The sequence below is a fragment of the Perna viridis genome, chromosome 6 (assembly GCF_037379345.1).
Source record: "Perna viridis isolate PV_CMFRI_1.1 ecotype Kerala chromosome 6, ASM3737934v1, whole genome shotgun sequence".
In the NCBI taxonomy this organism is placed as follows: domain Eukaryota; kingdom Metazoa; phylum Mollusca; class Bivalvia; order Mytilida; family Mytilidae; genus Perna; species Perna viridis.
In genome coordinates this window covers 47592867-47611033 of record NC_142450.1, presented here as the reverse complement: position 1 = coordinate 47611033, position 18167 = coordinate 47592867, and the positions used below count along the sequence as shown (strand labels likewise).

Sequence of the window (18167 nt, the reverse complement as noted above, 5' to 3'; positions counted from 1 at the left end):
ACATGAATTCAAACCATAAAAAGACAATTTTCAATCGCATTTTTACCTTCCAAGAAGGTTTTTCCAATACACTTTTTGTTAATATGTTTACCTTAAAGAGTACAAGTCTTTGTTTTACCTTTATAATTCCCTCTGTAGCCTTTGTTTACGTTTAAACGAAATTCAACTTAACTTGTCGACCTTTAATGTGTGTAAATCTAAATCATGAGAACTGATTTATTTCATTCGTGATTTCCTTTTCTGTTTTGTTCACAAGAATCCATACAAACAACGTTTCATAGCTGGATCTGCAAAATGTACCACCAAACCTCTTTCAAAATCTTTAATTTCTATACTCACAACTGTCAAAGAGGGTCTGAAGTCCTACCACAACACTTGTTACTCTCGTAGTGGTATTAATTCAATGTGGATCCTGAAAAATTCGAAAGATCTTTTGGAGACAATCAGTTCAAGACTATTATCTGAATAAAATAGCATTAAAACCTATGATTTTTCAACACTGTATACTTCTATTCCCCATACTCAGTTAAAACCCCGACTTAAAAACATCATACATCGTTGTTTTTCCAAAAAAGATGGTACACCTAGATACAAATATATAGTTCTTGGAAGAGATTCCTCATATTTTGTAAGAAATAATTCCAAATCATCTTCCAAATATACAGAGGAAGATGTTTACAAAATGCTGGAATTTTTAATCGACAACATATTTGTCCAGTGTGGTGGACGTGTTTTTCAACAAACAGTCGGCATTCCAATGGGAACAAATTGTGCTCCTTTACTTGCTGACCTATTCCTTTACTCTTATGAGGCTGACTTTATAGCTGATCTGATCAGAATATCGTTTGGCTAGATCCTTCAATCTCAGTTTCCGCTATATAGATGACGTATTATCTTTAAACAATCCTAATTTCGGGGATTTGATACATCACATCTACCCAAAAGAACTTGAGATAAAGGATACTATAGACACTGTGAAGTCAGCCTCATATCTTGACATACACTTAGAAATCGATGATAAAGGAAAACTGTTGACCAAACTTTACGACAAACGTGATGACTTTTCATTCAGAATTGTCAACTTTCCTTTCATCTGTGACAACATCCCTTCAGCTCCTGCGTATGGAGTGTTCATATCACAACTCATACGTTATGCCAGAGCTTGCCGAAACTACGCAGACTTTTTGTATCGCGCTAGAACTCTAACAAATAGGCTTCTGGAACAGGGTTATGTTGCTACAAGATTGAAGTCATCACTATAGAAGTTTTATGGTCGTCATCATGAACTCGTGGATCGTTATGGTGTATCCATTAGCACCATGAAAACTGATTTATTCAACGAGTCATAGTTTTCCTTTCGTCGTTTGTCTACCCCGGACTTGACTTTTTATGAGCAACTCGGCGGGTGTTTCTAGAAAAGCAGAGGACGATTGCCCTACCGGTGCACCTGGTCCATGCTCCCAGTTTTTAGTGGACTCCGAGTTGCTCATTTACTTTTGTTATTTTGTATGTATGATTATAGTTACTTTATGTTCTTTGATGTGTATGTCTGTTTTCCATGTCTGGTCTTTGTCCCTGGATTGCATTCTTTTGGTTGCCGCTATAGCCTTGGTTCCCTTATTTACTCTTGTACAGGACATGGCATGCCGACTTGGAAGCTACTTCTACTTTTATCGTATAACGTACTGCTTATGTATGATGAAATATTTATCACCGCTTGTGGCATATCAATAGCAAGCCATGCCCGAATTCTGACGAAGCCATGGATATAAGGCCCATCCAGAAGCGATGGGCCATCATAAAGAGTGCTGTAACCTGGAAGAAACATAAAATTTGATTTCAAAAATGATTTTGAAAAAATTTACGCGGTAATGTTTTTGAAAGACGTTTCTGATATAAAATGAAAATATCAACCATAAACTTAAAAGAATTGCTGTACTGAGTAACAAAGGGTCTGTATTTCGTATAAATTCAAAATAAAAGGAAAATTTTAATAATTAATAAATGGTAGAATTTTTTCGGTTTGTTAGTCATGAAGTGAAGGTAAATATGTATTCTTTCACTTTAAGAATAAATCTACAGCTTTACAAAAACAGACTTTCACCTCCATTCTTCTTATATTTAGTTGAAAATATGTGAATTTCAATCTTTTGACATAAACGTAGTCAATTTAAGTTAAAAACTCTCATAACAACTAATTTCAGAAAACATATACAGCTTTACACACATGGATTTTTATTTTTACTTTAAACTTTTAAAAATGAAATGCAAATGACCCCTTCAACATTATGACATTTAGACCAATTATGTTTTTACTAGAATTTGCGTTTATGATATAAAATTTTAATAAATACTTTAATATTAACTGCTTGAATGACGTCATGATATTTTTATTCGTTCTGATATATGTACCTATATAAGCCAATCCTCTAGAGACGGGTGTTGCTCTATTATAGTTATGATTGAATGGATACGCTAGTTGAACACAACTTTGGTTATATCTGTAAACTACACCGCTGAAGTTGTACGGTAAGTCATCATCTCTTTGTGACGATCCTATACCAGAAAAAATAAAGTCCTGGCCTCCTTCTGTAATTTTGACTTGAACGTCGACTTTCACCGGGTACATCCCAAGGTCGTGCTTTATGGTTAGTTCAGCTAAAGACTGCTTATCTGATACGGCTTCATACCATTCACTCACAAAACTTGGCTCGTACATGACACAACCTACTCCTGGAAATATTACCAAAAAGAAAACAATATGATATGCAACTATATGACATTTAGAAACTATAGAAACCAAATTACATCATCAAATGTCTCCCTGTAAAAAGGTTTCTATATCAATTATACCATTAAAGACTGTCATTTTTTACGTATTTGCTTAAGTTTTTTTTTCTTAAATATTTAATTATAAAATAAACACAATAAGACTTTGCAGAATAATAAAAAAAAACGTCCGATAAAGTCTTAATGTACATGAAAATGAATTGTCACCTACGTAATTGCACTTTGAAAAAAAAGGAATGTAGAAAAATGAATATTTTGTACAGCTTGATGATATATTTCGTTCCTTCTATTTATCTTTAAATCGAATAACATACCGGTATGTAACAAAATTGAGAAAGAATACAAAACTATGTCCCACGTAACAATGGTATTTTTGTAACTGACATCCATTCTCAGAAATGATTACCACAACCTGTTTGATGAAATTAAACACATTACTATTGTTACAGAAACGTTATCATCAAATGAAATTGAATATTACGAATTCAATTCTACGTTTTGTCGGTAAATACTTTACATGGGACCAGTTTAAATATAATCGCCTATTATTCCTTCCTTTGTCTAATTAGTAGTGTACGCAAGGTTATGTTGTTATACAACGTTCAAGTCAGCAACTATTAAGATACGTTCAAGTATAAGGACCTATTTGTTTTACAATCAATACCTAACATTGTTTTGACAAGGGTGATGATTGTTTTCGTCAAGGTTCCAAAATCGAAGTTTTAAAAGACGGACCATGAAGCTGTTAGTATACGTGTTCACATAACAGACGTACGTCATTAAGGTAATACAATACGGTTAAGTCATTTCTAAAAATTTCGTCTTATTTTGTTGAAATAAAGCTGTTTTGAGGCAGTCGGCACAGAAATTTCAAGTGTTTTTTCATAAAAATTGCATATTTTTTTTAAATATTTGGTGTGTGATGTTCATATCATTTATCAGTAATTTAGTGATTATTCTTATAAAATCCAGTCGCCATGGTGACATACTGAAAAAAATATTACTGAGTTTTAGTACAAATCAGGGGTGCCTTTCCAAAACTAACAGCCAAATACTATGTGTTATAAAATATCAGGTTCCTAGACACTACAACAGGATGAAAGCATGCATGGAGTAGGCGGAAAAAGGGTAAAAAATAATAAGGCCTTTTTCGATTGATTCTCTCGTAATTTTAGTTCCAAAAGTTCGTGCGAAATAAGGTATTTTGAAAATCAGCCATCTGATGCTGAAGAGAGAACCTAATATGGCAGGGAACTACATTTAAACAATATATCCGCCAAATTTCAACATTTAATTTTAAGTTTTACAAAATTTGAGGGGGTAGCTTGTGCGAAACAGTGCGCTTTAATGTAACTGTATAGTGCACCCTAAGGTTCAGCTAAAGTCAAAATCTAGGACGAAAATTTCAATAATAGTAATAATTGCAATATCGCATTGAATTAAACACAATTTAACCTTTATATTCTGATAAGCACAATTTCCACATAATTATGTCTTGGAAACGAACAGCATATATAATGTAAACAAAAAGATGAAATCATCTACTGCCTTAAAACGGATAAAAATAATGAAATTCACGTTTTCTGTAAGTTAACTACCTCCTGGAAATCACACTAGTAACTATATACCACAGCGCATTGTCAGGTTAAATCTAATAAATTCATTTATTTTACGTTTACTCCAGTAATAAAACAACGCTAAAATACCAATATTAATATTCGATAAATGGTAGTCTACTCCGCAAAGTTACAGAATTATTTGCGATAAAACGATTTCTTGTAGTATTTTAAATACTAATAGCACGTTTCAACATTGATATTCAATGTAACTATAACCAAAATATATTGATAGGTCAAGCCTTTGACCCAATCTTTAGCAGAACCTGAATGTTTCTATTGTTGACATACAATAAAAGTACTAAAATCTCTTGTTATTTCCAGAGAATGTAAGTCAATTTAAAAATATTCCGACATTATTTACGAAAACTTCATCTTTTAAAATCTAATCTATTTATCAAATTTGGTGAACATAATTGCTTAGACATAGAATCTTGTTCCCTTGATTACTCTTTCGTCAAATAATATGCATTCAAATGAATACAAACTCTACCTTATCACCATTTTCCGAACTGTCTCTCCCTTCTTCATTCTTGCAAGAATAAATTAGAATAGCATTTGGTCATGATATTTTTTAACTGAGATTCCTTTTCCATTTATAAAATGTTGTATTAGAAATAAACTATACTCAATACGGTGACTATCTCCATCCCATCTGTATCAGAGAAAACAGATATACACAACAAAGAACATAAAGTAACTAAAATCATACATACAAAGTAACAAAAGATAAAGGATACTACAGACACTTTGAATTCAGCCTCATATCTTCACCTACACTTAGAAATCGATGGCAAAAGAAAACTGTTGACCAAACTTTACGACAAACGCGATGACTTTTCATTCAAAATTGTCAACTTTCCTTTCATCTGTGACAACATCCCTTCAGCACCTGCCTATGGAGTGTTCATATCACAACTCATACGTTATGCCAGAGCTTGCCGAAACTACGCAGACTTTTTGTATCGCGCTAGAACTCTAACAAATAGGCTTCTGGAACAGGGTTATGTTGCTACAAGATTGAAGTCATAACTACAGAAGTTTTATGGTCGTCATCATGAACTCGTGGATCGTTATAGTGTATCCATCAGCACCATGAAAACTGATTTATTCAACGAGTCATAGTTTTCTTTTCTTCATTTGTCTACCCCGGACTTGACTTTTTATGAGCAACTCGGCTGGTGTTTCTAGAAAGCAGAGGATGCTTACCCCTACCGTTGCACCTTGTCCATGCTCCCAGTTTTTAGTGGAGTCCGAGTTGCTCATTTGCTTTTGTTACTTTGTATGTATGATTTTAGTTACTTTATGTTCTTTGTTGTGTATATCTGTTTTCTCTGATACAGATGGGATGGAGATAGTCACCGTATTGAGTATAGTTTATTTCTAATACAACATTTTATAAATAGAAAAGGAATCTCAGTTAGAAAATATCATGACCAAATGCTATTCTAATTTATTCTTGCAAGAATGAAGAAGGGAGAGACAGTTCGGAAAATGGTGATAAGGTAGAGTTTGTATTCATTTGAATGCATATTATTTGACGAAAGAGTAGTAAAGGGAACAAGATTCTATGTCTAAGCAATTATGTTCACCAAATTTGATAAATAGATTAGATTTTAAAAGATGAAGTTTTCGTAAATAATGTCGGAATATTTTTAAATTGACTTACATTCTCTGGAAATAACAAGAGATTTTAGTACTTTTATTGTATGTCAACAATAGAAACATTCAGGTTCTGCTAAAGATTGGGTCAAAGGCTTGACCTATCAATATATTTTGGTTATAGTTACATTGAATATCAATGTTGAAACGTGCTATTAGTATTTAAAATACTACAAGAAATCGTTTTATCGCAAATAATTCTGTAACTTTGCGGAGTAGACTACCATTTATCGAATATTAATATTGGTATTTTAGCGTTGTTTTATTACTGGAGTAAACGTAAAATAAATGAATTTATTAGATTTAACCTGACAATGCGTCTGGCCTTTGTCCTTGGATTACATTCATTTGATTACCGCTATAACCTTGGTTCCCTTGATTACTCTCTAAAGTTCTTTGGGGTAGATGCGATGTATCAAAACCCCGAAATTAGGTTTGAGGCTGACTTTACATCTGATCTTATCCAAAAGAAGGAACATTAGTTTAGGTAGATCCTTTAATCTCAGTTTCCGCTATATAGATAACGTATAATCGTTAAACAATCCTAGTTTCGGGGATTTGATACATCGCATGTAACCCCAAGAACTTAAGATAAAGGATACTTCGATATTTCATTGAAAAAGCTCGCTCCCTTTTTTGTATTATCTTTTATGCAGAGTTTGTATTCTGACCAAGTTATTTTATTTTGTGTTGTGTTTGTCATTGGAATGTATGGGCAGCTACAAAAACACTTTTAGGGAAAACAAAGAATTTTTAGTAGTTTCGCTGAATTTTTCTAACTACACGTAAATATGTTGTCAATCTTTATTACAAAAAGAACTGAAAATAAAAATAGCAAAAGGTATATTGTACACAATAATACGATGGTGCAAAAAGTTCATAAGCGCGTATTCCATCGTACTATAACCTTCCAAACGAATAAATTGTATGCATAAATACCATGCAAATGACATTTAACTATTCAAATACTATACAGTTTGGCTGAAAATTAAATATCCGGGTTATTAAACTGTCCATCACATTATTACACTCGAAGTTACTAAGTACAAACCGGTCTTCGGTTTCGGATGATATTATGGATAAAAAATAAAGAACGAATAATACTAACTACAAATTCATATGTTAGAAAGTTCATTTCAACAACTATTGCAGCTGACTACACCTCATATCTCTTTCATAGCAGATTTTTCAACAACAAAAACTTGCATAACAAATATTCAGAAAGACGCTTGTAGCAAATATACTATATATTATATGAGTTATAAGACGTCTTTTACATTCTTCACAATGTAGAATGTAAATATTAAATCAAAATAAAACTTACAATATGACATGAAAATAACAGTTTGATATCTTAAATAATTTTGTCATTTATCTGTAGATTGTGAAATTTCTGGCATAATCAGTTTGCTTTCACTTGAATAAGTAAACATTTAGACTAGCATACTAAAAAACCTTAAATTCAAACCGTTTGCAAGTCGTCAAGAACCGATTCATCAATACAAGGTAAAAGAAAATGCCCATGTTTCGGCCCTGTGTTCTCAAACGATACGAGCCTAAACCCCTTAATAAATTGAAACCTTTCTTTCGAGTAAAGGAACATTTGCGATTCAAACCCTGTACTTAAGTTATTGTGCAGACACGTTGGAAAATGATTGTGTCTCTCTTGTTATTCCCCTAGATCCCCTAGTTCAAGTCACAACCCCTAAAACCACTAAAATCAACACCAGCTTTCCTATTGTAGAATAAATTTTATAGAGATCCGTACATTTAATACTCAAGTTAAATATTTATGGACGACGTCGAATTTATTAGGTCGTATAGTCAGTAAATATGTTTCTCTGTTTCAGTTATCAGAGCGCAGTGTTAATAGATTGCCAACATTTTAAGCACTTTCCAATACATTTTAAGTCCATATTGACAAATCATTTTTTTTCTGATGAAATGTAATGCATGGATAAAACAAAATGTTGTCTTGCCAAACTTCGAATGCATCGTGATTGTAAAGCCACGAGAGATTATCACGACTTTTTGATGATAAATTTGTATATAACCCATGATTTAGATCCACTGTCCTTTCCATTACCACTAATGCGTACTTCTCCGCTAGGAGGTGTCTTCATGGTCACTTCCCACACATTTCCCGCATTTTTATCGATTGTTTCTCGCATTACTACTGCCTCAGTTATTACAGATGATTTAAACCTAAACCGAATATCCGTGTTTGGAGGAAGATCACGTGACAATGGTTCCATTAGCCTACTTTTGAACTTAAGTGTCTCTGGAAAGGTTTGTGGGAATGGGCATGTTATTTTGGCTTCCCTTGAACTGTAAACAAGGATACTCATTGCAGGAGTGTATTGTTCAGAATTAAATTGGGTATAAACTATAAGTCGATAATATCCTTTCTTGGGAAGTCTTGCTCTTAGTCTCAGGTTTTTGTCTCTCTCTAGTAATGTATACTGCACCAACTTTACGTCATCACTGTTGTGCAAGGTAGCCATTACATTAGTACCGTCCTTGACCTTTAACGGTAGAGATACCTCTCCTGTTTTAGAAATCAAAAATGCTGGAATTTTATTGATATTTTCAAATCCTCTTTTTATACATTCTTCTGTGGGACCATAAAACCCCCTGAACTTTGGTAGAGGACCTTTAGCCACCTTACTTGCTGCTTTGAATTCAATTAAGTGGATTACCAGAAGCTCTAAAGTATCTGATTCAGAATGTGGCGTGCCATATACCTCTAAAGTGTATTCATCAATCTGTGGTGGCCTTATTGTCACTGAGTACGTTTTGCCCTGCTTGCTTATAGCTGAACATTGCTCAACAGTCTGTCCGTTAGAGCCTTTTAAAGTGACACTAACTGAATCCAGAATTGTGTGTGTTGTATAAAACTCTAAAACACATTTGCCCTTAATTACAATTGACTCATTTTTATGGGATTTAAACTTGACACCCCATTCTCGTGCCTGCCTGGATGTTTTAATTCTCCTGTTGAATTTTTCTAATGGCTTAGCTTTCTTCAGGAGCTGCCACTTGGCACTTTCAACTTCATCCTTATCCATCCAAGGAAAGTGATCAACAACGAATAACTTAGGATCGGTCAGGAAATAAAAATCAGTGAAATTCTTTTTGAACCGTCTATCGTGTCCTATGATCCCAGCACCCCAAGTGGTATCAACAAGTCTCCATTCGTTACAGATGTATACGGCATTCCATGCATGGTTTGTTGACGTATCCTTGGTGAAAGATGTACCTGGTTTATAACTGTATCCTTTGGAATGACCGGTTATCTTCTTGACGGGTATTCCCGCATATCTTAAAAATAAAGTTAAAAACTTAACCCATGCTTACTTAACCCATAATTTGTTTTATATATGCTGAAAATTAGTTAACATGTGCTCAACTTATATACATAGTTTATGTTTGAATTTTTGAAAATATAGCCTCTAATCTAATTTTGATGTCAGCATTTTCATTACATTAAGAAAGAAAGATGAATATTTTTTACATAAGAAACTTTGATTCATTGAATATCTTTCAAAAAATCTAGTGCAATTTGTCCTTTTCAAGTCGCCCCGTGCAGGTCCGGGTGTCAAAAGAATAGGCCTGAAGCAGCGCTAAGCTTGCCGTAAAAGGCGACTAAATAGTGCTCAGAAACCTAGCCGGGGGCTAGGCGCTCTGCCCACAGAGCAACTGGGATGTGTGCCCCAGGTGGTGGAATGGGGTACCCCTGGCATGTTAATGCTGGGGTTGTCAGGCTATAATACGGAAAACCTGACCGCAAACCATAGTGCATCGTGTTGGGAAAGATGCCACGTTCCTCGCACGTTAAAGAACCCTGCTGTGGTATTCGATAGGAGTAGGAACCACTGCGCTCCGCCGCAGGAGGCTAAATTGCCCGACCTTACCCATCCCTCCCTTTTTCTAGTGGCAATCAAAATTTGTCGACCCTACTGTCCTTGTGTCCCATCCCGTTTTTCATTTCATCATCATTTCATGTTCATTTTATCATCCATTTCATGTTCATTGTCTGAATATAGCTGAAATATTGCTGCTCGGACGTTAAACCTCAACAATCAATCAATCAATCAACCTTTTCAAGTCTTCGCTTCAAATATATTTAGCAAAAATGAGTAATTTAAATCTGTGATACTTACTGACAAAGAAGTTGGAATATTGAGGCATATCCATCACAGACACTACTTTTACTGGACAGCAATGATTGTGTGTCATTTGAAGTTCCTCTTGAATTGTTTCCAAAATACGTGTCTGTATCGTACCTGAAGACAAATTCAAACAATTTCCATTAGTGCCTTTATTATAGTTATGATTTTAAAAATATTATTATTTAAAAATAAAAAATATAGGTAAAGCATTTAATTGTATTTGTGACTGTTAATACAACTGGAATGTGCTGATAAAAGTCACTTTATGACGCAGTGAGTAGACTATAGATAACATTAAGTTTTTCTACCTTATATTTTCTGTTACCCATCTGTAAATAGCTCGAATTTTCTCTGTGTCATTCTTGGCAGGTTTTATCAAATATGCCCCAAGTTTTTCTATTGAACTTTCTGCATAACGAGGGGTCTACAAGTGAAACCAACGGAGACTGATATAAAACGAAAATCTGGTTCCAACAAAAAAACTTGGTACTTCGACCATTAAACGAGTTTGAAAATTCAGTTTGCATTGTGTTGTTGTGCATGAAGGTTTTTTGTTGTTTTTTTTGTTATTAGTTTGTTTGTTTGTTTGTTTGTTAGTTTGGTTTTTTTTTTTTTTGGCTTGTTCTTGTAATATTCGCCAATATTGACCTTAAATTATTGTAGTGGATTCCACGGCATACACACTGTTCGTTATAATAGCCATGACCTACCGGAAACGTCCGATACTCTCGGGTGCATTCACCGTAGTTGAAGATCAATACGAGCGACGACCAGAAGTAGAGAAAGTAGAGGGAAAAGACCACGCGTGGGGAGAAGAACACAGAGAGAAGACGATATATATAGAGTTGTAGGCAATCGGCGTTAAGATATTCTTTTGTGTGAGTTTTTCCTCTGTGGTCATTTGTGTCCTTTTACGGCCCATCACACCATATTATGTTGTGATAATTGTAACCTATATGTCGCGAAACTCATTACCGAACAAACAGTCCGTGTTATCCGCCTTGCATGACAATACAAAATACAAAAGTGCGCCAATACGGGATCCAGCCGTCCAATACGGCCTTTTACCCGTCCAATACATCATATTGGAGTGGTTAAAATCCATATTGGCTAGCCTCGCACCAATAACGAAGCCAGTATGGAAAACCTAATGCAATAATACTATATTATACCAAGTAAAAACAATATTGTTATCAAGTTGGTCGTGCCATAAAAAGCTTAGTGATATATGAAAATGTGTTAACTTTAGCGCTTTTCAGTTGACAGTAACAATAAATTAAGTATAGAGTGTCTTAAGTTCCAGTATTACTTACTACATGTATTCTATTTCAAAGCCGATGAATACATTACCTTTAGAACATGCTGGTCTATGTCTCGGAGTCGTTCATTCGTTGGTATTATCTCTTGTCTTCGTTTTTTCGAAGGTCTTGGTTCGGGTGATGGGCGATCGACGTTCGTTTTGTTCAAATCATCGAAAGATTGTTCCGATGTTGTTTCTGTTTGTGTCCTGGACTGTGTATTACCCATATCAAATCCTTGTATAACTAGAATGTTAGAAATCGGTCGTTAACTGGTGTAATTTTATACGCCAAATGTTAAAAATCCGTTATACATGTACCACTTAAAATATTCAATTCCGACGAACTACAAGTTGTGACAATTTATGAACTACTACATAAAGCATTATCATTTTATCATTTGTGTAATGTATAATACAATAATTTGTACACAGTATTTGGTGTCTGTTTACTTCAACACATGTTCATATAGACATGTTTAAAGATAATATTAACTTACCTGCATTTATTAATCTATAGTTAAAAAACACTTGTTCCTCAGAAAACGGACCTAATTTCGATATTTTCAAAAAGGAAAACGGGAGCGAACGACCATTTTATCCTAATCAGAAGCAATCTTTTCCTTATTACTTTCGTTTTAAGTAACAATGTGTGAAAAAAAAAACATTTGGAAATACCTATGCCGTAAGTACTTATTCCTTTAAACTTTAAATAGTAATTTAAGTAATACCTATTTATGTCCCGACTTTTAAATGTTATCTTTACATGGTAATTGATAAAGTCTACCTTTTACATACAATAGTTTTTTCTTGTTTATTTTTAGAAGCGAATAATACATCATAACACAAGAAAGCAGATGAAAGTTACCAATGAAAGCTTTCCTTATGAAGCATTATTCATGACCAAAATAATACATCGAATGAAAGAAAAACATTAACCCAGGCAATTTTTAAAATTAATCTATAATTGATCATATTGTCATCAATAAAAGATTTATCTATATTGGCATATCCAATATTCAATCGATGAGCACTTGTGAAAAGATTGCAATAATCATTGTTCTTGTTCGTGCGTAAAATAACCAACAAAATAATAAACTAAATCATGTATAAGTCAAGTCATCATTTCACATGTTGGAGATGAGACTTATCAAAATAAAATTCATTAATTTCTATAATATAATCTACTTGAAAATAATGTTCATGATGCTTTTTTCCCTTATTTTAAAGGCTAAAAACCACTAATTCCACTTCCCATAGGCTTCTATGCTAATTTCACAATATTCAATGGATTCTCTGGACTTTACCTTAACTTTAACCTGCAGAGGACTATATATCAGCATGATTCTACATATGTCAGCTCACAATCCTCAGAATGGCATGTGGGGTTAGCAGACTTGCAGTGCAGTACTGGTCACCGGAAGTGAAGGGTCTATAAATAGCATGGGAAATCCCAGTGTTTTCACAAGATAGGGGTATATTTAAAAATCATTATGGATATTAGGCTTCACATCACAAGAAGCAAAATGCACCTATAAAATGTACAGAAATGTTTTTCCTGTCAGAAACTGTTTAAATTTTTTAAATAAGATGAGAACTTTTTTCACAGCACTATGAGGAACAGGGATAATTTCTGCGTAGGACTATTTTTGCGTACGTTCCAAATGCTCATTGGTTGAATTGGTGGTCTGTAACCTAAATGGTAAAAGATAAGGACGAGCTATTACTTGTCACTTAAAAACATATTATATAGTGTACCACTTAAGTAGCAGTCTTCGTAAAAACATATCATATAGTGTACCACTTAAGTAGCAGTCTTCGTAAAAACATATTATATAGTGTACCACTTAAGTAGCAGTCTTCGTAAAAACATATTATATAGTGTACCACTTAAGTAGCAGTCTTCGTAAAAACATATCATATAGTGTACCACTTAAGTAGCAGTCTTTGTAAAAACATATTATATAGTGTACCACTTAAGTAGCAGTCTTCGTAAAAATCATACAAATTCTAAAATATGTGACACACCCCAAAAAAGGCTACATATTTTAATTTTTGATAATTGATACATTTCATCAAATAGACCCATAAAACAACATCAAAAGTTGTTTTATGGGTCTATTTGATGAAATGTATAATTATTCATTTCCGATTCCACTCTGTCTGCTTTTAGGAGATAAGCCATCTTGAAAATGCAACAGTTTCTATTGTATTTTAGGGCCATTTACATAGTTAATTCCCTTAAATTTGAATTGTACAGTGCATTCTTTATAATATTTATCTCCTTAGGACAAGGATATATAAAAGTCACATGATAATTTCTGCTTACTATAATATTTTAAACAAATATCGAAAATAAAATTTGTAGGCTTTCCAACCATGAATCACATTTTGCATGATTCTTATCTGAAGTGCTACTTAAGTATTCAAATGTATTATTTCATAACCATTCAATTGTAATGCCGAAGGATATTAAATGATACAATTTTATTGGTTTTAACCAGGGTGCAAAAAGAATGATTGATTGATTGTTAGTTTTTAATGCCGTTCCGGCGACGAGGGCCATATCATGGCAAGAACATTTAACAAAATGATAATATTAAAAGCAAGATCAAAGTCTCAAATAATGAAATTAAAACAAAAAGCTATTTACATATAAAAAGGTACGTAAAAGGTAAATCGTGCAAAAAGAAATATAACGATCAAACTGAAATAATTGTAGATATATATATTTATAATAAATTGTTTTTAAAAATCAAGTAAAATGGTCCAACTGTTCTTTCATATCTCCAGAGTACTACTGATGTCATAGTTAATGACAACGAAGACGAGGAAAACGGAGAAAGTCTTGCGAATGTTCAACATCTTTCTCCATAGTGGAGATAGACACTTGTGAACGGTCGACGACCTCGTGACAATAATAAATCTTTTGATGGCCTTAAAGAAAAAAAATTACACAACTCTGCAGGAAGCATTTCTGAAAGATTTACACGATACAAAAAATCGTAATTTAGGCAAGGTATTGAATAATATTAAATAATAATGCAGGCATGATCAATGCATAGAAACCGACACCCTAAAGGTTCTTCACCCTTACTGAGCAGCACCGGCTATGTGGAGTTCTATCCTTGTGCGGTGTGAGATTGTGGTTTGTTTGTGGTTGTGTTCCTGGCTTTATTTCACTCTATCATTCCAGTATTCCTTTTCTTAAATACACAATCGACGGAAGGGGGCCACAGACGAGAGAATTAAATACATTTTTTTTTCTAATATATTCTTTCATTGTAGTTGAAAAACAGCGAGGTCAAGAGTGTAGTTTCAAATTTTCAGAAATCATGGAATCAGGATTGTTATTGTTCACTGTGCACAGGGCGAAGTGAAATTAATTTATTCATCCAATATCTTTCGAAAAAATGTTCAACTTAAAAGTGATGAAAATGATCGAAGAGAAGTGAGGAACAATATTTCCTTAGGACTGATCCATTACAAAATTGATGAACATAACGTGGTTTATAAAGACAACATGCAATAATCTTTTTTGGTGTATTTCAAGTTTTCGGGTATTCTTTTACTTAATAGTTCTTTTGCAAAAACCCTAAACCATATCTGTGCTCTGCTTTCTCAGAAAACAACAGTGTATGTCTACTTACAATCCAAGATTTAGTTGTACACATTAAAAATGGCACATAAAGATGAAAATCAAAGGTCTTAATATTGATGCACTCAGATGGTAGATTTTTAACAGCTTATTTTTATAATCCACAAAGACTTAATAATGCATCTTGAGTATGGTTTTATGACAACACTGAAAACTGTTTTCACTATTATTGATATAAGTGTGCTGTTTAGAAAGAGTAATCAAGGGAACCAAGGTTATAGCGGTAATCAAAGAGTAACCAAGGGAACCAAGGTTATAGCGGTAATCAAAAGATTGTGATCCAAGGACAAAGACCAGACATGGAAAACAGACATACACAACAAAGATCATAAAGTAACTAAAATCATACATACAAAGTAACAAAAGCAAATGAGCAACTCGGACTCCACTATAAACTGGGAGCATGGACCAGGTGCACCGGTAGGGTAAGCATCCTCTGCTTTTCTAGAAACACCTGCCGAGTTGCTCATAAAAAGTCAATCCGGGGTAGACAAACTAGGAAAGGAAAACTATGACCCGTTGAATAAATCAGTTTTCATGGTGGAGATGGATACACCATAACAATCCACGAGTTCATGACGACGACCACAAAACTTCTGTAGTGATGACTTCAATCTTGTAGCAACATGACCCTGTTCCAGAAGCCTATTTGTTAGAGTTCTAGCGTGATACAAAAAGTCTGCATAGTTTCGGCAAGCTCTCGCATAACGTATGAGTTGTGATATGAACACTCCATACGCAGGTGCTGAAGGGATGTTGTCACAGATGAAAGGAAAGTTAACAATTTTGAATGAAAAGTCATCACGTTTGTTGTATAGTTTGGTCAATAGTTTTCCTTTACCATCGATATCTAAGTGCAGGTGAAGATATGAGGCTGACTTCACAGTGTCTGTAGTATCCTTTATCTCAAGTTCTTTAGGGTAGATGCGATGTATCAAATCCCCGAAATTAGGAATGTTTAAAGATAATACATCATCTACATAGCGGGAACTGAGATTAAAGGATCTAGCCAAACGATATTCTTTCTTTCGGACGGTTTTAAGATATATTTGACATTCATTGGTTTAGAAAAACATATCTTATATCAGAAGACTACACTTAACTTACATGATGAGATAAAGCAATTGTGATCAGAGAAAATGGGGTTTTTTTTCTGACATTCAATTATGACATACAATATATTATGAACAAGGGAGATAATCTATGTGTACGTCTAAGCAAGGGTCCGGAAATTTTGACAGCCCATGTCGGACATTTTATCAAATTTCAGCAGACGTTTGTGTCAGTCTTTTACCTGCCAAGACCGAGAAAAAAACTTGAAAAACCCTTTTTTGTAGTTATTTGAAGATAAATATTGGAATTTGTGTTATTCCATCACTTATTCTGTCTTTTACAAAATGAACGAGTTCGGATTCGACCACACGTGGACGTTCTGACATGTAAACAAAACATCGTGTCTCTCGGACTTTTTCATCGCATTAGCAAAGAATAATTAAAGGAACCAAGGATATAGCGGTAATCAAAAGAATGCAATCCAGGGACAATGACCACATATGGAAAACAGACATACACAACAAAGAACATAAAGTAACTCAAGTCATACACACTAAGTAACAAAAGCAAATGAGCAACTCGGACTCCACTAAAAACTGGGAGCATGGACCAGGTGCACCGGTAGGGTAAGCGTCCTCCGCTTTTCTAGAAACACCTGCCGAGTTGCTCATAAAAAGTCAAGTCCGGGGTAGACAAACTAGGAAAGGAAAACTATGACCCGTTGAATAAATCAGTTTTCATGGTGGAGATGGATACACCATAACGATCCACGAGTTCATGATGACGACCATACGACCATAAAACTTCTGTAGTGATGACTTCAATCTTTTAGCTACATAACCCTGTTCCAGAAGCCTATTTGTTAGAGTTCTAGCATGATATAAAAAGTCTGCGTAGTTTCGGCAAGCTCTTACACAACATATAAGTTGTGATATGAACACTCCATACGCAGGTGCTGAAGGGATGTTGTCACAGATGAAAGGAAAGTTAACAATTTTGAATGAAAAGTCATCACGTTTGTTGTAAAGTTTGGTCAATAGTTTTCCTTTACCATCGATTTCTAAGTGTAGGTCAAGATATGAGGCTGACTTCACAGTATCTGTAGTATCCTTTATCTCAAGTTCTTTGGGGTAGATGCAATGTATCAAATACCCAAAATTAGGATTGTTTAAAGATAACATGTCATGTATATAACAGAAACTGAGATTAAAGGATCTAGCCAAACGATATTCTTTCTTTCAGATCAGATCATCTATAAAGTCAGCCTCATAAGAGTGAAGGAATAGGTCAGCAAGTAAAGGAGCATAATTTGTTCCCACTGGAATGCTGACTGTTTGTTGAAAAACACCTCCACCACAGTGGACAAATATGTTGTCGATAAAAAAATTCCAGCATTTTGTAAACATCTTCTTCTGTACATTTGGAAGATGATTTAGAATAATTTCTTACAAAGTATGAATCTCTACCAAGAACTATATATTTGTATCTAGGTGTACCTACAAACAGCCGAAAACTTCCAAGTGATGAAAAAAAATGATGATTATTTTAAAAATGAAAATCGTGAATACATTTTGTATATTGATCTGAATGGTTTGTTGACTTCTGTATTAAAAAGATTCAATCGATGAACTAATCGTAGTTTCAGCACCATGTGCTTTCGTTACCATTGAAAGATCGGCGGGAAAATGGATTTGTCAATCTTTTTCTTATTTGAATCAAGTAATAAATGTATAAAAATTCTCTTCAATTAGTCACTTCAATTAATTCGTATATGCAATGGTGCTGCACGTGTAGCATTAATTTAATTATGCGATCAACTAATCAGTTACAGGTAAAACCGCAGTCACAGGTGGCTACACTTCGGCTAATTAATATTGACGTACACATGTCAAATTATTTCCAGTAAACAACTACGAGAC

The 18167-nt window shown here is 34.1% G+C and overlaps 2 protein-coding genes across 3 annotated transcripts; both read right to left on the bottom strand.

Moving 5' to 3' along the window:
• Positions 1 to 1595: 1595 nt before the first annotated feature.
• On the bottom strand, positions 1596 to 2719 carry LOC148615327 (uncharacterized). The gene is made up of 2 exons (XM_088590489.1): positions 2413 to 2719; positions 1596 to 1815 (listed from the first exon to the last, which is right to left on the bottom strand). Exons 1-2 carry the CDS (start codon positions 2717 to 2719, stop codon positions 1622 to 1624), a joined length of 501 nt encoding a protein of 166 aa, XP_088446615.1. The 3' UTR covers positions 1596 to 1621.
• Positions 2720 to 6858: 4139 nt separating this feature from the next.
• LOC148615326 (kyphoscoliosis peptidase-like) lies at positions 6859 to 12868 on the bottom strand. Of its 2 annotated transcripts, none has more exons than XM_088590228.1 (5): positions 12845 to 12868; positions 11591 to 11784; positions 10549 to 10664; positions 10232 to 10354; positions 6859 to 9389 (listed from the first exon to the last, which is right to left on the bottom strand). In XM_088590228.1, exons 2-5 carry the CDS (start codon positions 11765 to 11767, stop codon positions 8090 to 8092), a joined length of 1716 nt encoding a protein of 571 aa, XP_088446354.1. In that variant the 5' UTR covers positions 11768 to 11784; positions 12845 to 12868; the 3' UTR covers positions 6859 to 8089. The 2 variants fall into 2 exon arrangements, with proteins under 2 accessions (XP_088446354.1, XP_088446353.1); XM_088590227.1 differs by lacking the exon at positions 12845 to 12868 and adding an exon at positions 12038 to 12178.
• Between the last annotated feature and the right edge of the window lie 5299 nt (positions 12869 to 18167).